Source organism: Eubalaena glacialis, chromosome 19 (assembly GCF_028564815.1).
Source record: "Eubalaena glacialis isolate mEubGla1 chromosome 19, mEubGla1.1.hap2.+ XY, whole genome shotgun sequence".
Taxonomy (NCBI): domain Eukaryota; kingdom Metazoa; phylum Chordata; class Mammalia; order Artiodactyla; family Balaenidae; genus Eubalaena; species Eubalaena glacialis.
The window spans coordinates 51,545,422-51,565,134 of NC_083734.1; the positions used below are offsets into that span (position 1 = coordinate 51,545,422).

Genomic DNA, 19,713 nt, shown 5'->3' on the forward strand with positions numbered 1-19,713 from the left:
GTTCTTGGGGAGACATTCACGCCGCAACCCCGCCATTTCTAAGTGCATGACTCAGCATTTGTACATCCACAATGTTTGTCTCCACCAGCAACCTCCACTGTCAAAACTTTATCACAAAACACTCCCTACCCAGCTAACACTTTCTTAGAAGTTTGTATTGTATTTATTTTCACTACGTCACACATGCACATGGTCCAGAATTTGAAAGAAGCAAAGCTTTGGAGGGTGAAAATTCTCCCTCTGGCCAGCCCTTGGCTCTGCATCTGTGGCTAGTCCCAGAGGACCTGGCCTCCCATAAACACGTACATACACACACACACACACACACACACACACACACACTACTTTTCCTTCCACATGTAACTGCATGCCATACACTTGTCGCCTGGTTTCTACTTCCCGTTGCATCTTGGGGCCGCGGAGAGCTCCATGCTGGCGGGACATTCCCAGTGAGCAATGAGCTCTGTGCTTCACACCCTCTTCAGGTACGAAGGGTGCAGCGTGGCTAGCCTGTGTCAGCATCACTGCACGTGGCCGTCGTCTCTGTGGGATGCACCCAGAAGTGGCATGTGGGTCAAAGACAGTAAGCAAGCACCTGTGGTTTCAGTGACACACTGATAAGCCCCCCCAGGTGGCCAGGTCATGACCCTCCAACAGACGTGGCTTCCTCAGCACTCCCTGCATTAAGTGCCCCACGCACATGGCACCCTGATTCCTCCAGGCGCCGGGCAAGTAGGTCTTATTATAAAACCCCAATTTACAGATAAAGAAACTGAGGCCCAAGGAGGCTGTGTGAAGGGTTGAAGGGACAGAGGGAGGATTCATGCCTGGGCTCTGCTCCCAGCCTCCGACCACCCAGCCTCTCTCAGGGAGTCTGCAGCCCCAGTCCCAGAGTGGGGAGAATCACGGAGACCCCATCCTCTCACCCACGCCAAGACTGGGGGTATCCCCTGAGGTCTTATTAGCTCTGGGCCCACCTGCGGCCCACTCATCACCAATGTCAGCTTCCCCAGGGGGAGCTAAGTGGCCCAATCATGGTTTCCTCTGTGGACCACTCTTGTGGGAAGCCACGGAGTCCCAGTGGCCAAGGGAAACAGTGAGGTCAGGGAGGGGGGTGGCAAAAGGCTGGAGATGAAAGAAGGGGTACCCAGGGGCAATTGCTGGTTTGGGGGAGCAGCCCCATCCTTGGCCTCCCTGGAGGGCCATGGACAGGTCTCCCCATGCGACAGTGGGCTCCCAGTGGGAGAGGGGGCTGGGAGGACCTGAAAGGGACCTGGTCTTCACCTACCTGGGGAGACTTGTTTGGAGGGAGGGGCCCATGCTTCGGTCAGAGCTGGGTGGGGGGGACCCCGGAGGTGCTGGCGCAAGACCAGTTCCTCGTGTGGAGAAGGGCAGCAGGCAGTGACATCAGCACAGACAGATGTCTTGCTCTGTTTGAGGTGGGCTGAAAAGAGTCAGAGGGTAGCTTTGTGTGTCTCAGGCATGCCAGGCCCACTGAATGTTATACTTGTGGGTTAGGCCCAATGGGATTTCACCAAATGAATAAATCCCTTCTCCCCATGTTCCTGACAAAGAAGGAACATGGGGAGAAAGGCCTACCTCCGGCCTCTGTGCTTTACCGTGGGGACTAGTGGCAAAATGAGCCCAAGACCCGTAAGGACAGTGGGTGACGCCAAACCTGCAGTGCTCAGCGAGCCATCGATGTGACACATTGACTTCCCGACTTTTCTTTTTCTATTTTTTGTCTGTGCCACGCGGCATGCGGGATCTAAGTTCCCTGATCAGGGATCGAACTTGTGCCCCCTGCAGTGGAAGCTCGAATTCTTAACCACTGGACCACCAGGGAAGTCCCCAACTTTTCTAGAAATGTTGCTGCTTTACATTTTCCACATCACAGGCTTCCCGTAGCAGCAAAAATGCTCAGGACAGAAGCAACCAAGATTTCTTTTCAGTAGATGAACGGGTAAATAAACTGCAGTCCATCCAGACAATGGACTGTTACTCAGCGCTAAGAAGAAATGAGCTATCAAGCCATGAAAAGACGGGAGGAACCTTAAATGCATATTATTAAGTGAAGGAAGCCAATCAGAAAAGGCTACATATGGTGTGATTCCAACTCTATGACATTCTAGAAAAGGCAAAACTATGGGGACAGTAAAAAGATCACTCGTTGCCAGGGGTGAGGATGGGGATGAATAGGTGGAGCACAGAGGATTCTTAGGGCAGAGAAACAACTCTGTATGGTCCCACAATATGGTGGGTACATGTCATTACACATTTGTCCAAACTCATAGAAGGTACAAAACCAAGAGTGAATCCTGATGTAAACTGTAGACTCTGGGTGATGATGACAGATCAGTGTAGGTTCATCGATGGTAAAAAATCAATGGTACATCACTCTGGTGGGGATGTAGATAATGGGGAGGCTGTGCCTGGTTAAGGGCAGGGAGTATATGGGACTCTCGGTGCTTTCTGCTCAGTTTTGATATGAGCCATGTTGAGAGCACGGACCCTTGACATGATGTGGTGAAAACAGCAGCTCCAAGAGGACAAAGACTCTGGTCTCCCTTGTTCGTTGCTGTTTCTCAGTGCCTAGAACGAGGCCTGGCACTCAGCAGCTACTGCAGAAGAACTTGTTTAGTGAATGAAAACATTAATCAGAAGGAATAGAAAAAAAAAATAATAACAGACTCCTGGAAATTTTAAAGCCACAGGGAGACGTGAAGAGAAGAAACCCAGAGGTTTTGGTAAAACCTGATATATGTGTACTACCTAGTTTTAATGACCTTTGCAGGCCCTTTTAGGAAAATTCTTTAAATATATTTTGAATAACATTGTTTTATTTGTACATACAAATACTTGTTACAACGTGTGAAAGTTCACTCCAGCAGCAATGAGCACACCTGGCACCCAGATCTTAGTCTCTTACACCATCTCCAATAACAGGAACCAGGGCTCCTCGGAAAACAACTAGCAGGAAACGTGCAGGATGAGCCCGGGCATCTTACAGTGCCTGCAGTGAGGAGGTGCCGAAAAACAAAACCCACTCCCATTGATGGGGGTATGTAAGGGGACACATGGAAGGCTTTGAGCAACAGAATAAAAAAATGTAGTTTTGGACTATAACCCAAAGTATAAAATAAATGTCAGGCTTCCCTGGTGGCACAGTGGTTAAGAATCCGCCTGCCAATGCAGGGGACACGGGTTCGAGCCCTGGTCCGGGAAGATCCCACATGCCACGGAGCAACTAAGCCCGTGCGCCACAACTACTGAGCCCGTGTGCTACAACTACTGAAGCCCACGCGCCTACAGCCCGTGTTCTGCAACAAGAGAAGCCACCGCAATGAGAAGCCCACACACCTCAACAAAGAGTAGCCCCCGCTCGCCACAACTAGAGAAAGCCTGGGCGCAGCAACGAAGACCCAACGCAGCCAAAAATAAATAAATAAATTTAAAAATAATAATAAAAATAAAATAAATGTCCTCAAGTCCATACTGATATAACTAAATAATTGAAGAAATTAAGTGGGGGAGAAAAAAACAATCTCTTTGCAGATTTCCAAATAATTTATTTCGATGCTGTCCCCTCAAGGAGGGGAAGCATACACCCCCCTTAAGTGTGGGCCACGCATGGTGACATCCCGCCCCCAGAGAGAACAGGATGGAAAGGGGGAGAAAGAAGAACTCCCCAGTGGAGACACCTGACAGACATACCTCAGCCAAGTGACCAAGGGCACAGCCACGGTGAGGAGTCATGTTGAGAGCACAGGCCCTGAAGGGATGTAATGAGAAGGGCACTTTCCCTCTGTGGTCTTCCTCCCCCAAACCCACAAGCCCAGATTAATAACGAGAAAGACATCAGACAAACTAGCAGAGGGACAGTCTGCACCTCCTTGCCCAGCCCTCCTTCAAACTGTCGGGGTCGTTCAAACCAGGAAAGTCTGAGAGACCGTCCCGGCCAAGAGCAGCCAGAGGAGAACGTGATGACTAAATGTCCCATGTGGGGTCCGAGACAGGTCCTGGAGCAGCAGGAGGGCATGACGTTAAAACTGAGGAAACCTGAATAAAGTATTCACTTTGCTTAATAATAGTGTATTAATAATGATTTATCAACATTGGCTCATTAATTGTAACAAATGTCCCATAAGATGTTCCCAATAGGGGAATTCCCTGGCGGTCCAGCGGTTAAGACGCCACGCTTCCACTGCAGGGGGCCCAGATTCAATCCCTGGTCGGGGAACTAAGATCCTGCAGTCTGCGTGGCGCAGCCAAATAAAATAATAAAGAGAATTAAAAAAAAAAAAAAAAAAAAGGTGTTCCCAATAGAACACACTGGATATGAGGTATATGGGAGCTCTATCAATGCAGTTTCTTTTTGCATCTACAGCTGTTCTAGAAAATAAAGTCTATTTAAAAATTTTGTAAAAGGAAGGTTTTTTTTTTTTTAATCTTTTTTATTTTTTTGGCCGCACTGTGCAGCATGCGGGATTTTAGTTCCCCGACCAGGGACTGAACCCGTGCCCCCTGCAGCGGAAACTCAGAGTCTTAACCACTGGACCACCAGGGAAGTCCTTTTTTCAATTTTTATTTTTATTATTTTTTTTATTTTTTAAAGCAAGTTTTTTATTCATACAAGAATGTAAACCTATTTATACTTCATTTATTTTTAATTAATTAATTTATTTATTTAAAAATTATTTCTTTTATTTATTTATTTTTGGCTGGGTTGGGTCTTTGTTGCTGCGCGGGGGCGTTCTCTAGTTACCGCGAGCCAGGGCTACTCTTTGTTGTGGTGCGTGGGCTTCTCACTGCGGTGGCTTGTCTTGTTGGGGAGCAAGGGCTCTAGGCGCGCAGGCTTCAGTAGTTGTGGCTCTCCAGCTCTAGAGCACAGGCTCAGTAGTTGCGGCGCATGGGCTTAGTTGCTCCGCGGCATGCGGGATCTTCCCGGACCAGGGCTCGAACCCGTGTCCCCTGCATTGGCAGGCGGATTCTTAACCACTGAGCCACCAGGGAAGCCCTACTTCATTTATTTTTAAAATTATTCTTTTTTTCTGGTTTAGGAAGTAGTACCTATTTATTTTAAAACTGGAAAACACTGAAAACCCAAAGGAGAGCCAAAGCACCTGCTGCCCCGCGCCTCGGACGTGACAGTGGGGCATCTCAGGCTTTTACTCGGCCTTTCTCTCTCTTCAGAGGCACATGTGCCCACAGGTCCTTTTGTCTTCACACAGATCGCTGCCCTTGTGATCTCCCACCACGTTACCTGCTCTTCTATGAGGCGACTTCAGGGCGTCCTAAGTGTCCCTCATGCGGATGTGCTCAAGTTTACTCACCAATCCCTACTGATGAACTTTAAGTGATTTCCAGCCACACTTACTTTGTTGATATTTCCACACTGTGGGAAGCTGTCAATTTAGAATTGCTCTGTTTCTGTAATTGTAACACGTTAGCAAAAGCTCACAAGCAGAAAACATTGTCACCAAGTAGCCCAGTGGCCAAGCAGATGGGAGTTGGTGTCTAGAATTGGGAGCATGGCCCATGGCAGGGTCCAGGGAGCCTCGCCATGGTCCAGCCTTGAAGCAGCCGCCCAGACCGTGGTGGGGACCCCGAGCTACCCCGGGCCCTGTGGGCGGGCAGAGCCAGAATGGCAAAGCAAGGAAAGATGATTTTGTTGTGATTTGTTCTCAGATTCTCAAGGCCTCTTTCAGAGAAGGAGCTGATAATTTTAAAATTATTTATTATAATTATTTTTTAAAGAATCAATTTTATTTAGTTATTTATTTTTGGTTGCGTTGGGTCTTTGTTGCTGTGCGTGGGCTTTCTCTAGCTGCGGAGAGCGGGGGCTCCTCTTCGTTGCGGTGCGCGGGCTTCTCATTGCAGTGGCTTCTCTTGTTGCATAGCACGGGCTCTAGGTGCGCGGGCTTCAGTAGCTGTGGCACACGGGCTCAGTAGTTGTGGCTCGCGGGCTCTAGAGGCCGCTGGCTGGGACACTTCAAAAAAATCAGTGTTATGAAATATTAAAAAAGCAGAGACTATTCCAGAAAAAAGGAAAATGAGAGACATGACAGCCAAATGCAATGTATAATTCCAATCGGATCCTGGTGCAAAAATTAAAAATGCTATAAAGTGTAGTTTGGGGGCAGGTAGGGGAAACTGCAGGACTGTGTATTAGGTGATCGTTCTTCAGTTTCCCAAGTGTGGTCGCTGTGTTCAGGTTCTGTAGGAAAACGGCCTTGCTCTTAGGAGGTGTCCGTGGAAGTATCTAGGGGAGAATTGTCATATCTCCAGAATTAATTAATGTTATTATTAATTATTAATGGGGGGGAGAGAGAGCACAAACAGGGCAAAGTATTAATAATTCTTTTTTTTTGGCTGCAGCCCGCGGCATGCGGAACTCCCCTGACCAGGGATTGAACCCTGCGTCCCCTGCAGTGGAAGCATGGAGTCTTAACCACTGGACCACCAGGGAAGTCCCAAAATATTAATAATTCTTGAATCTGGGTGAAAGATATATGAGTGTTCATTGTGCTATTTTGCAACTCTTCTGTAAATTTGAAATTTTCCTAAATGAACAGTTGGGGGAAATACACATAAGGCTGTATATATAGTGTCAGAGGGGATTGGTTCCAGGACCCCCCAGGATACCAAAATCCACTGATGCCCAAGTCCCTTGTATAAAATGGCATAGTATTTGTGTATAACTTATGCACATCCTCCTGTACACTTTATTTTCTTTCTATTTATTTATTTATTTATTGGTCGAATTGCTCAGCTTGCGGGATCTTAGTCACCCAACCAGGGATTGAACCTAGGGACACGGCAGTGAAAGTCCCAGGTCCTAACCACTGGACCGCCAGGGAATTCCCCTCCCATATACTTTAACTTATCTCTAGATGACTTATAATACCTAATAGAAAGTCAATGCTATGTAAATAGTTGCTGGCTCATGTCAAATTCAAGTTTTGGTTTTTGGAACTTTCTGGAATTTTTTCCCCCAATATTTTCAATCTGCTGTTGGTTGAATCCGTGGATAGGGAACCTGTGGATACAGAGGGCCAACTGTATACACGGGATGTTCATAGGGGTTGAATCTAGGAGATAGAATTACAGGCAAATTAATTACAGGCAGATTAATTACTGGCAATCTTTCCTTCTCTTTTTCTGTGCTGATTGGGCCTGAGCATGTACTACTTTTACAGTCAGAAAATTTTCTTTTCCTTTTCAAAAACATTTCATATATTTTTAACATTTTAGACTAAAAATGGGAGAGTTGAGTTTTTCCTAGGTGTTTACATGTCTAGGAGAGACAAGTAAAGTGCTCCATTATGATCCCCCCAAATAATAACTAAAACTTAACTCCCCCAGGTCAGGCTGGGGGCTGTGAGAAGAATGAGGGTGGGCACCTTTGGGAGTGGGGCACAGGATCTCCACTCCCCTTTCCCACCACCTCCCAGGAATCAGAGCTGAGTGTGGGCCAAGGGACAATGACAATGGGGTCCTGAAACCATCCCAGCTCTGAACTGAGCCCTGCAGGCCTCCCAGATCCCCCACTGCCGCTCTCTCCTCCCTGTGCCCCTCCCCCAGCAAGGCCAGCCTTGAAGCTGCTGGAGCTGGGGTGCCTGGTCCTCTCTGCTCTTCTCCCTCCCCCTCCCCCATGGGCAGTGGCTCCGACTGACCGACAGAAGCAGGTGCTTTGGAGGTGGGGGCGGTGCCAGCAGCCAAGGGGTTAATGGTCCTGGCAGGAGCTCGGTGGATCGCAAGGGTCAGATGTCCCTCCTGGATAGGGACAGGCACAGGCACGCAAGCTGCTATTCCGGGGCTCTGATCACGGTCACCTATTTATAGAGCTGGGGGGGCCTCGGCCCTCCCCACACAGGCGGTGGAGAGGCTGCTCTGCTGCAATGTCACCAGCGTCACTGCCACTGCAGGCTGCTGGCATCTGCCGCTGCTGCAGGCTCCGGGGCCACCAGGCACTGTGTGAAGCAGAGACGCGGCCGGCCACATGGGCAGCACCATGGAGCCCCCCGGGGGTGGGTACCTGCACCTGGGCGCTGTGACATCGCCGGTGGGCACGGCCCGCGTGCTGCAGCTGGCCTTTGGCTGCACCACCTTCAGCCTGGTGGCCCACCGGGGCGGCTTTGATGGCGTCCAGGGCACCTTCTGCATGGCCGCCTGGGGCTTCTGCTTCGCGCTCTCGGTCCTGGTGGTGGCTTGTGAGTTCACCCGGCTGCACAGCTGCCTGCGCCTGTCCTGGGGAAACTTCACAGCAGCCTTCGCCATGCTGGCCACACTGCTGTCCGCCACAGCTGCGGTCATCTACCCACTGTACTTCACCCAGCTGGAGTGCCCACCCGAGCCCGCGGGCTGCACAGCCAGGGACTTCCGCCTAGCAGCCAGCATCTTCGCCGGGCTCCTCTTCCTGGCCTATGCCACGGAGGTGGCCCTGACGCGGGCCCGGCCAGGCCAGGTGGCCAGCTACATGGCCACGGTGTCGGGACTCCTCAAGATCGTCCAGGCCTTTGTGGCCTGCATCATATTTGGGGCGCTGATCCACGACAGCCGCTACGGGCGCTACGTGGCCACCCAGTGGTGTGTGGCCGTCTACAGCCTGTGCTTCCTGGCCACAGTGGCCGTGGTGGTCCTGAGCGTGATGGGCCACACAGGGGGCCTGGGCTGCCCCTTCGACCGTGTAGTGGTGGTGTACACCTTCCTGGCTGTGCTCCTCTACCTCAGCGCTGCAGTGATCTGGCCTGTCTTCTGCTTCGACCCCAAGTATGGTGAGCCTGGGCGCCCCCCCGACTGCCTGAGGGGCAGCTGCCCCTGGGACAGCCAGCTGGTGGTGGCCACCTTCACCTATGTCAACCTGCTCCTCTACGTCGCTGACCTGGCTTACTCCCAGAGGATCCGCTTTGTGCCTACCTTGTAGCCCGACAGGCAGCGGCCCACCCACCTCTGCTCTCCAGGGGCTCAGGCACCATGAGGGGACCCAGGTGAACCCAGACCTCCAGGGACAAGCCAGAGGGAGGCAGCCAGTAGAGCCATGGCTGGGCTTCTGGCAGTGCTCAGCAGCTCAGCTCAGGGAGGGGCGGAGGGGGGACAGAACAGGTCTCGGAGCCCTGAACAGGTCACGGGGAAGGAGTCTCTGCCAGGCAACTCCCAGCCCCTCTCTCTCCCTCTCTGTCTATCTCTCTGTCTTTGTCTCTGTCTGTCTCTCTCCATCTCTCTTCATTTGCTGGCACACCCTGCCTCAGTGCTGGCCAATGTAACACATGAGAAGACTTTGAAGCAGGCGCTGTTGTGACCCACTTTGCAGATGGGGACCCTGAGGCTAGGATTAAGAAGTTGGCCCCAAGTCCGTAAATGTCTGGAGACCACATCTGGGCTGAGTAAACTAAGTAGTGTGGAAAAGGAGCGTGGTGAGCCTGCACTTCCTCTAGCCTTGAAGGGGCAGTTCCTGGAACCCTGGAAGGACAGCTATCCAAGCAGGGCCCTGCTGGGGCATCTGTGCCAACTAGAGGAGGAGCTGGGAATCAGGACCCTGCCTTGCTGCCTCTGAGCGGCCACAGCTTTGGAAGCTGAGCAAGGACTCTGGTGTGGTCACACAGGGCAGCCTCAGCAAGCTGGAGACAGTGCAGGCTTGGAGGGACCCATGGGGCCGGCAACACTGACAAGAGCAGAGCATGCTAAGGAGAAGCTGGGTTCCCACCCAGGCAGGGAGCCACCACTGGGGCCCCCGCTGTCTGCCCCGATGCGGCAGCTTCTGCAGTGCCTGCCATGGGCCCTGGGGAGCTGGCCTAGGGCAGCCCTGACCCAGGGGAGGCAGCCTGGGGCAGCCACTGGGGCATGGAGCCTGGGCACCAGGCATCACCCTGGTGCTCACAGGCCCACCACCTCTGTTCAAGTGTTCATTTGCCTGGCTGCCAACCACGAGGGCCTGCTGGGGCCATTGCCCTCCACACTCCAGGCAGCTTCTCCCACTCAAGAACCCAGACTGGGCCAGCCCAGAGCAGCCCACTAGCTGCCGAAGCACAGCAGCCGCTCAGCCCATAGACTGGCCCCTGGCCTTGAGCAGGAAATAAACACCAACGCTGATTTGCATGGAGAAGTTTCTGCTTAGGGGGTGGTAGCCAGAGGCGGTGGTGGCCAGCTGTACCTCTTGGGCCATCCACCAGCATGTTCCCAGAGAAGAGCCTAGACTGGGTTTGGCTGAGGAAGGAGGCAGCTGTGGGAGGGCTGGGGCACTCTGGGGGTAAGAGTGGTCTCCTGAGGAAGTAGTGTCCTCTCCCCAGGTGGTGACAGCAAGGGGAGGATGGGGGTGGGGAGCTCTCGGCACTCACCACCACCGCCGGGGTTTCCAAGGGCCCTGGGCATAGCAGTGGGCAGAGGGGCTGCTACACCTGTGGCAGCAGACCCCAAGCAGCTGTTAGGCACGGGGTCCAAGGGCTCCCTGTGCTGGCGCCATGCACAGTGTGAGAGAAGTGGCCCGCCCGCCCGCTGGGGAGGGCACATGCACAGGGGTCCTTTACCTGGAGAGGCCTGTCTTCAGCAGCAGATCCCTGAGGGGGCAGGGACCCCTGTGTCCTGAGGTGTCCTGAGGGCCCTGCTGGCTGAGGGAGGGCAAGGGTTGGGAGTGTGTTACCAGGTGACAAAGGAGCATATGGGCCACACCCTTCCCAGCTCACTGGGAGGCCTAGACAGTCTTCCTTTTCTAATCAAATTTCTGAAATGAGTTATCTGTCACCAACTCCCCATTTCTTCACTGTCCTATGGCCTTCTGCCCCCAGAGCTCCACCCACCCTAAGTTTCAAAGATCCTGAGGGGGAGAGAGAGGAGGGAAGGGGTTCCAGGGCTCAAGATAAGCATGGCAGATGTTGTCCGGCCTCCAGGAGGCTGCCCTGGGGATTGTCTTCATGCTATTCTCTCCCTGGATCACAGGACTGTTGCTTTTTGGAGGAAGGAGTTATTTGTCGTTGTCACTTGAGAAACAATACTTTTTAAAGGATGCACTCTGTTCTCTGATTATATACCGTCAGTTAAAATGGAGTGGGGGGCTTCCCTGGTGGCGCAGTGGTTGAGAATCTGCCTGCCGGTGCAGGGGACGCGGGTTCGAGCCCTGGTCTGGGAAGATCCCACATGCCGCGGAGCAACTGGGCCCGTGAGCCACAATTACTGAGCCTGTGCGTCTGGAGCCTGTGCTCCGCAACAAGAGAGGCCGCGATGGTGAGAGGCCCGCGCACCGCGATGAAGAGTGGCCCCCCGCTTGCCACAACTAGAGAAGGCCCTCGCACAGAAACGAAGACCCAACACAGCCATAAATAAATAAATAAATAAATTTTAAAAAGAAAGGTTATTAAAAAAAAAAAAAATGGAGTGGGACCCCCAGGTTTGCGTCTATGGGTTTGAGTCTGGGCCACTCCCTGAACAGTCCACTTTGGACCGGATCTTACTATAGATCCTCCCTCAGAGGGTGAGGACTGAACACCAGAATAAACATACGAGGAGGCCTGGACATCTGCCGTGTACACACGCTCACTACACAGTGGTCTGGTGGTGTTGATGTTGGTCATTATTATGTCAAGGAGAACTCACAGCCCTGCTTCTGGGGCACAATCATCCAAGTAACACTGAAATTACATTTCAGAACAGTTTGTCATCATTTAAGATACAGAACCGAAAAAATAAAGCAGCTCACCCCCCTGGTGGGGGGATGGGTTGTCAATGATGATGCTTCTTACTTTGCTCTTAACCCTGCTGCTGACTGGGACCCCAGACTATCCTGAAACCCAAATGCAGACTCAGCTCAGATGAGCCCTGAGCACGTCCTCAGGGGGAGATGACTAGAGCTTTGTTCTTCGGAAAACCCAGGGTCAAAAAATTCCACGGACCCTGCAGATGAGATGTCAGGAGACATGGGTGCTCCGTGGGAACTGGGGGCACTAGGGGATCATCTTCCTCTATCTACTGGTTGACCACCACCCACCCTGAGAGCCTGTTTGAGGAGGTTCACGTGGTAACAGGCCAGTGGCCCCCAGTGTCATGCAGCTTTCAAAGGGCGCCTGAGCCTTAGAAGAGACTTGGAGAGCAGAAACCCCAGGTGGGAAGGAGGGGGTCCAGATGTCAGGGGGACCGACCTAGACCTCCCAGGTGCCTCTCCGTTTTGAGATTCTGAGAAGGTCCGGGTTATCTCTCCAGTTTCCAAACCCGAGTGAGGGCCACGCCGTCAGGGACGCCAGCCTGACGTGTCCGTGTCTGTGTCCAACGACAGGGCCCCGAGAGAGAAGCCCTAGCCCAGGGCCGCTCTTTGAGGGCCCGGCTCCTGCCGCCCCTCCCCCGGCGCCCTCAGTCCTCAGGCGCGGTCACGGTTGCGGGGGGGGGGGGGGCGGGTTGGGGGGGGGCGGGCGCTGGCGAGGGTTTCGGTGCGCTGGGGCCGGGACTGAAGGCGCAGGTTCGGGAGCGCGGGGGCGACTGGGCCCAGCTGGAGGGGGCGGGGATTAGCGGATGATGCAACTGCCCCCGGCACCTCCCTCGCCCCCGGATTGGCCGGCTCCAGGGCGGCCGCGCCGCGGATTGGCTGGGGCGGGGGGGGCCCCCGGCTCTGGGTGCCGCGTGGCGGGCGCGCAGCTGCGGACAGGGGGCGACCCGCGCCGAGTAACTGGGTAATTGGGAGCCAAGCTGGGGGTCGGGGTTCGGCTCGGGCGGGCAGTGGTGCCGCCGGGCAGAGGGAAATGCGCGTCCGCGCCCTCGCCTCCGGCGTCGGGGGGCCTCGGACCTGGGGGAGCGTGGGCGTGGCGAGGGGATTCGGGCGTAGGGAGGGGACTCGGGCGTGGGGTTGTCCCCCTACCCCATGCCTCTTCCAGACGCTTTCCGGAGGCTGGCTCGCCCCTCCCTGCCCCGTGTCTGGGACCCTTGGGAGCAGGTCGGGACGCCGCGGTGGGCGGGGGCACCGGAGCGGGGGAGAGTTAGACCCGCTGGGATGGGGGTCACCGGTCGGCGGTGGAGTGGCCAGTCCTGGCACTGCCCGCCTAACTTCTTGTTCCGGATTCTGCCCCATCTTCCTGCAGCTGCTCCTGCGGAGACGGTGCCAGCTGTGAGGGCAGTGGGCGCAGGCCTCCAGACACCATGAGCGTGGGCTTCATTGGGGCTGGCCAGCTGGCCTTTGCCCTGGCCAAGGGCTTCACAGCAGCAGGTAGGCGCTGCGGCCAGGAAGGGGCCAGGCCGGGAAGGGGCCAAGCGTGAGAGGGTGGGCCAGTTGCCCTTCCCCAGGCTGGGAGGTGAGGGTGGAGTCTGCATTAACGTGCCTCATTTGAGCGCTGTGGGAAACGGTAGCCTTGGAAGGTTTGGGGTAAGGCAGGGGTTGCTGTCTTACCCTGGGTGGTGCGATTTCTGTTCTTCCTGAGGATGTGGTGGAGGGACGCCAAGACTGGCCTTGAGGGAGGAACTCTGTCTCTCACAGGTGTCCTAGCTGCCCACAAGATAATGGCCAGTTCCCCAGACATGGACCTGGCCACTGTTTCTGCCCTCAGGGTAGGTGCAGGGTGGAGGGTGACCAGTCAGTGTTTCTAGAGGCCAGTGTGTGACAGCCTTGACCCTGGAAGGCCAGGAGTACGGGCCCCAGAGGGAGGCACCATGCCACAGTCCCCCACGCCAATGAGAAGAGGGTCCTTGGGCTGGAGTATCTAAAAGACCCTGCCTCCTGGCCTGCAGATGGGTCCCCTCCCTAAGCTCTTGGGAACTTGGTGACTGGCACATGTACATCTGGTGGTCAGGAATGGGGTTCCCCAAGTGGAGCCACCACAGGGGATCACAGTATGGGGGCCAGGAGAGACCACCTGAGGGCTGAATACAGTTTCAGTTTGCCATAGCTGAGTGAGGGCTCCATGTCCAAGGGTGGGGGCAGGCTACCAGCTTGAGACCACTATCCACACCACCACTCGCACTTGACGAGGTGGTCAGGGGTTTGGGGGCTGCAGCCCTAGGTGGGGTGGGCCGGGACTGTGGTTCGAATGCAGTTTCCCTTGTCCGCCCACAAAAAAAATACCTTCCAGAGTAGGATGCTTCCTCCACTTTTGGGTGGGAAGGGCAGTTAGAGGGTGTTAGAGCCTCGTGCCTTGAGCCCCCAGCCCTGCCATGCCCACATTCCCATCATCCTCTGTGCTGTCCTACACGAGGGGCTCTCGGCCTGCGGGGATACTAAGGGGGCCAGCCAGCCACAAAACAGCAGGCTGAGCTTGCCTTGGCGCTCCCTGCAGAAGATGGGGGTGAACCTGACGCCCCACAACAAGGAGACCGTGCAGCACAGTGACGTGCTCTTCCTGGCAGTGAAACCACACATTATCCCCTTCATCCTGGATGAGATTGCCGCCGACATTGAGGATCGGCACATCGTGGTATCCTGTGCAGCTGGCGTTACCATCAGCTCCATCGAGAAGGTGGGCACTGCGGGTCGGGGTCCGGCGGGGTCTGGAGATGGGGTGGAAGCGTGCACTGCAGAGGGCTCAGGAGCCCTGGCGTGCTCCACACCTGGTTCTCCATCTGTGGAATGGGTGTGTTTGCATAGCTCACAGAACTCAGGAAGCGTTCAGTTGGGTGAGCATGTTCACACCCGCACCCAGCACAGCATGCTGGGCAAGGGGCTGGGATGGACACACAGCAGTTTCTCCCCCAGAAGCTGACAGCATTCCAGCCGGCCCCCAAAGTCATCCGCTGCATGACCAACACGCCAGTCGTGGTGCGGGAAGGAGCCACTGTGTACGCCACAGGCACCCACGCCCAGGTGGAGGATGGCAGGCTCCTGGAGCAGCTCATGGGCAGTGTGGGCTTCTGCACGGAGGTGGAGGAGGACCTGATTGATGCTGTCACGGGACTCAGCGGCAGCGGCCCGGCTTATGTGAGGATTGGGGAGGGGCAGGGGCAGTAGGCAGTCCCCAGGACCTCAGGGCATGTCTGCCCATCTTCCACCCTCCTCCTTGCTCTGGGCCCCTGCGGGCAGAGCTGCTGGACTAACCACTGCCTAGAGGAAATGGAGAAAAGGCCTGGGACAGCAGCTTAGGCGCTTTCTCTCTGCAGGCATTCACAGCCCTGGATGCACTGGCTGATGGGGGCGTGAAGATGGGGCTTCCAAGGCGCCTGGCAGTCCGCCTCGGGGCCCAGGCTTTGCTGGTTAGTGTTCTTCCTGACCCTCTGGTGGGGGCCACTCCTTACCAGAACCAAGACTGGTGCTCTGGGGTGGATGGGTGGAGAGTCAGTGGGTACTGCGTTGGTTGGGGCTGGGAGCAGTACCCTCACAATCTTCAGCCCTCCTCTTTGGCTTCAGGGGGCCGCCAAGATGCTACTGGACTCCGAACAGCACCCAGGCCAGCTCAAGGACAACGTCTGCTCTCCCGGCGGGGCCACCATCCACGCCTTGCACGTGCTGGAGAGTGGGGGCTTTCGCTCCCTGCTTATCAATGCCGTGGAGGCCTCTTGCATCCGCACACGGTGGGCCCCTGCTGCTGCCCGCCCACTCAGTCATTCACTCACCAGATGTTTATCAAGCTCTGGCCTAGCAGCGGGTAGGGCGCGGGGAGCCCTGAGGTTCCCTGGGGTGGCGGTGTGCAGCATCCCTCACCACTCTCCATCATCCTGTGAAGAGGGGCTGCCCTCTGGGCCCACGCTGGGCTCCGCACGTGATTTCATCACTTGTGGCCTTCAGACTGGGGTGGTCATCCAAGCCAGGGAGGCAGACCAGGGGGAACCTCTGTGGGGCTGATGATAACACCTTCCTCTTGGCCTTGCCGGGGAGACAGAGAGTTAGAAGCACAGGATGCGCTGGCACAGCGACAGCACATGAGAGCTGAAAGAAATCCAAAGAGCAGGGGACGGACAGGCCTCCAGGATGGACAGGGCTCTTTCTCACCACACTGCCTGCCCTCCAGTCCAAGCCCACAGGCTTCTCTGCCACTGCCTGACAGTGAGGCTAGAACGCAGTGCTGCTCTCCTGGCACCAACCTGCAGGGGAGACAGAGGGAGCATGTGTCCCGTGCTCAGGGCCATGAGGGCTCAGTGTCTGGGGGGCTGCTGGTAGATTTGGTGACCCTGAGCTGGCTTGAATGAGGTGAGAGGCAGCTGAATGGCAGTCTAGGGGAGGGGTAGCTGGTAGCGGGAACTGCAGGAGCAAAGGCCCTGAGGTGGGAGTGACAGCACAGCAGCACCCTAGGCTGGCAGGTGCTGGGAGCTGTGGGCTTCTTCCCACTTCCCACTTGGACCCCTGGGCTCGGAAGGAGGCGGAGCCCTGGACACAGCCCTCCTCGCTGTCTCCCCAGAGAGCTGCAGTCCGTGGCCGACCGGGAGAAGGTCTCACCAGCTGCCATCAAGAAGACCATCCTGGACAAGGTGAAGCTGGACTCCCCGCCCGGCACCTCACTGGCCCCTTCTGGCCACTCCAAGCTGCTGCCCCGCAGCATGGCCCCGGCAGGCAAGAAGGACTGAGGTGTCCAACCTGCCCGCAGGCCACTCTCTGCCTTTTCCTCCTGGGCTCGGAGCTCCGTGCTGGGAGTGTCTAGCCCCAGGCCTCACAGGATGTCCTCACATTGGCCCACTGCCCGTGGCTCTGGTCCACTTGGGTCAGTGGAGTTGTAGCCAGGGAGGGGGCACATCACTTCCCAGTGGGAACCTCCATGGTCCCCAAATGTGTCCTGGTCCAGAACAAGGAAGGATTCTCTGACCTCAGCCTCCCCCTTCCTCTGCCCCCAAACCAGGTCAGGACCACCTTCCTCCAGAGCTCAGGAGGCTTGGGGGGCTTCAGCACCCAGTGTCAGCTGGCTTGGGCTTGAGTACAAAGGTCAAGGTCCCCCCCACCCCCCCACCCCAACCATGAAGCCCAGCCAAGGAGAGAGCCTGATCCCACTCCTGCCCTTTCTCCACTCTCCACTCCTTCCTCAGTGTGGGAAGGGCCAGAGGGTCCCTGGAATCCAGCAGAAGGGCCCATGGTTCTTGGCCAGCGTGACATTTGAGAAAAGGGCTCCTCAGATGGTTGAACTCCCGAGGCCCCAATACACTCAGGCCATCATCTCCCATTCCTGGCCCGACCAACAGACGCTGTCATTTCTGTCTCTGACTTCTTAGGTTAAATAAATTGGTTTCCAGCCCCAGTGTAACTTTGTCACCACCTGTGGAGGGAGGCCCAGACCTGTGCCAGAGGGTCGTTGCTGTCTGATGTAACATTGAAGGCTGAGCCAGCAGCCCACAGGCCCAGAGCCCTGCATTCCAAGGCAGCCAGCCTGGCTGGTGGGGCTGAGTCTCCAATGAGCAGAGGGGGAGGGGGCTTCTGGGGCCTCAGTCACTAGAGGCATGACTGGAAGCTGGCACTGTAGGCTGGGCTTGGCAGGCCCTGCTGTGGGAGGGGCATCAGCCTCAGCACCCTCTGTGCCTCCTGGTTTGGTGGGGGCAGATGTCTCCCCAACTCACCCAGGTGAGGCCAAGGGCAGGTGAGGAAGAAGCTTCCTAGGAAGGTGTATTAGGGTTCTTCAGAGAAACAACCAGTAGGAGATGGCTTATATATATAAAACAGGGAATATAGAAACAAAGAGATTTATTATAAGGAGTTGGCTCACACAATTATGGAGGCTAGCAGGCAGGCTGGAGACCTGGAGAGAGCCAATATTTCGACTCAAAGGCCATCAGGCAGGGAGAGCTGATGTTGCAGGTGATGTCTGAAGGCAGACTGATGGAGAATTCTGTCTTACTCTGCAGAGGGTTGGTCTTTTGTTCTATTCAGGCCTTCAACTGCTTGAGTGATGCCCACCCACATATGGAGGGCAATCTGCTTTATTGGTTAAAATGTTAATTTGGTCTAATGTTGAAGTCTACCGATTTACATGTTAATTTCATGCAAAAACACCCTCACAGAAACAGAATAATATCTGGTCACCCCATGGCCCAGTCAGGTTGATGTAAAACTAACCATCACAGGAGGCCCACAAGATCAAAGGAGCTGCTGAGGGTCAGAACCCTTTATGGGGCCAGGAGGGCTCACATTTGTTTGATCAACAGTTACTGAGCATAGAAACAGTAAGACACACACACACACCCGGGTGAGTATATCAGAGGAGCGGGGCTGGGTGTCTGTAGGGTGTTGGCAGGGGGCACCCAGGTGAAGCGATGGGTCCCAGGAGGGGCAGGGGAGGGGACCAGGAGAGCCCCTGGGCAGAGGTTTTCCAGGAACTACATTGCAAGGTCTCAACTCCAGTTCATTTCCTTCCCCTGGGCCCACTTAGAACCAAGGCCTGATGCAAGTGGGGTAGGTGGAGGGAGCACTCTGCGGACAAGGACCCGGCCTTCCAAATCTACAGGAGACGAAAAACAGAGCAAGTGAGGGGCAAGACCACATACCCTTGTCCCTGCCAGGGTGGCCTCCAGAGTCCAGGTCACACCCCATGTACCGACTGCCCAAGGCCCTCACGGGGCCTAGAGTTCCTACAGGGCCCTCCTAAGGCATAAGCCCCTGGCACAGGCCACCATGCTTGTGGGTAGAAGCTGCATGAGGTGGGCTGTGGGCCTCCCCTGGCAAAGTACTTGGCAGTGCAGGGAGACCCAGGCACCCTCCCTCTGGGGAAAAGATGTCCCAGAAGAGATTGTCCCAAAGGCCACACATCTGCCCAGGACCAAAGCTTCCCCCTGACTGTTCCCTTAAGTCAAGGCCAGTCTCACTGTTTGAGTGCCTGCTGTGTGTGGCAGGTGTTGACCAATAAGACAAGGGGGGCATGCTGCTCCCACATGTGCCTTGGGTCTGGGGTCTGGGGTCTGGAGGAAGCCAGCAGGTGGCTCTAAAGTGAAGAATCACACGTCACAGCCTGGGAGGAGGCACAGGAGTCCAGACAAGCTTTGCGGCGGGCTTTGCACCACCCTGTGAAAAACACACTGGGTTTCAGCAGACAGGAATGTGAGCCTTGGTCCCAACCACCAAAGGGCAGATGTGGGGAAGTGGGGCAGAGCCACACGGGCCTGAGAAGGGGTGTGATGCGGGGAGAAAGCTATGAGGTGTCTCTGGTGTTCTGCAGGGACTGACACCTGGGGAAACCCCTGCAAGTGTGAGCACAGACCTGAGCAGAGCAGGCCAGAAGGAGCCGGCAGCTGGTGGTGAGGATGCTAGAGGTCCAAAAGGACCTCTTTCTTGGCCTCAGGGGCAAGTCTTTGTGATTTAGTACATTAAAAGTTGAGGGCTTTAGAAGTCTTGCCCTGGGCATATTAAGGCCCTATAGTCTGTGAGACTTGGGCTTCACCCAGTGAAGCGGGACATGCCCTGCCCTTAAAGAGCACAGGATGATAAGACAACCACATGCAACCCTGCAAAGCAGAAGGTGACAGGGTGCTGTGGGGAAGCTACTGGAGTCTGGCAGGGAGAGCTGCTGACACCTTGATGTCCCCTGGCTCTGGGGGCCTCCTGGGTTGGCCTCCATCATTCATTCAGTGGCACTGAATCCCCTCGAGGACCCAGCAGCCTGTCCCTCACTCATCCCTCTTTCAGCTCACCTGATTTCTACTGACCTGCCTGGCAGGGTAGGTCACCCTTCCTGGCTTTACACTTGAGAAGGTAAGTCAAAGTAGAAATTGGATCCCTTCAATTTCCCTTCTTCCTTTCGTCACCACTTTCTCTGGGAATTTTGAACAGCAGTGAGAACTCCTTACAGAAAGTGCAGGAGCAGACATGGACCAGTGACCTGAGTTCCAGGCAGA

At 55.3% G+C, this 19,713-nt stretch overlaps 2 protein-coding genes across 6 annotated transcripts; both read left to right on the top strand.

Annotated features, from left to right (window-relative positions):
- The first annotated feature begins 8,002 nt into the window (after nt 1–8,002).
- Nucleotides 8,003–8,926, top strand: MYADML2 (myeloid associated differentiation marker like 2). The gene has a single exon (XM_061176408.1). The coding sequence runs from the start codon at nt 8,003–8,005 to the stop codon at nt 8,924–8,926; it is 924 nt and encodes a 307-aa protein (XP_061032391.1).
- Nucleotides 8,927–12,584: 3,658 nt separating this feature from the next.
- On the top strand, nt 12,585–17,125 carry PYCR1 (pyrroline-5-carboxylate reductase 1). Of its 5 annotated transcripts, none has more exons than XM_061174861.1 (8): nt 12,585–12,656; nt 13,062–13,186; nt 13,454–13,524; nt 14,250–14,429; nt 14,666–14,887; nt 15,067–15,159; nt 15,314–15,477; nt 16,302–17,125. In XM_061174861.1, exons 2-8 carry the CDS (start codon nt 13,120–13,122, stop codon nt 16,465–16,467), a joined length of 963 nt encoding a protein of 320 aa, XP_061030844.1. In that variant the 5' UTR covers nt 12,585–12,656; nt 13,062–13,119; the 3' UTR covers nt 16,468–17,125. The 5 variants fall into 5 exon arrangements, with proteins under 5 accessions (XP_061030844.1, XP_061030848.1, XP_061030845.1 ...); XM_061174865.1 differs by lacking the exon at nt 12,585–12,656 and adding an exon at nt 12,796–12,916; XM_061174862.1 differs by lacking the exon at nt 12,585–12,656 and adding an exon at nt 12,836–12,916 and having other exon boundaries at nt 14,669–14,887.
- The last annotated feature ends 2,588 nt before the right edge of the window (nt 17,126–19,713 follow it).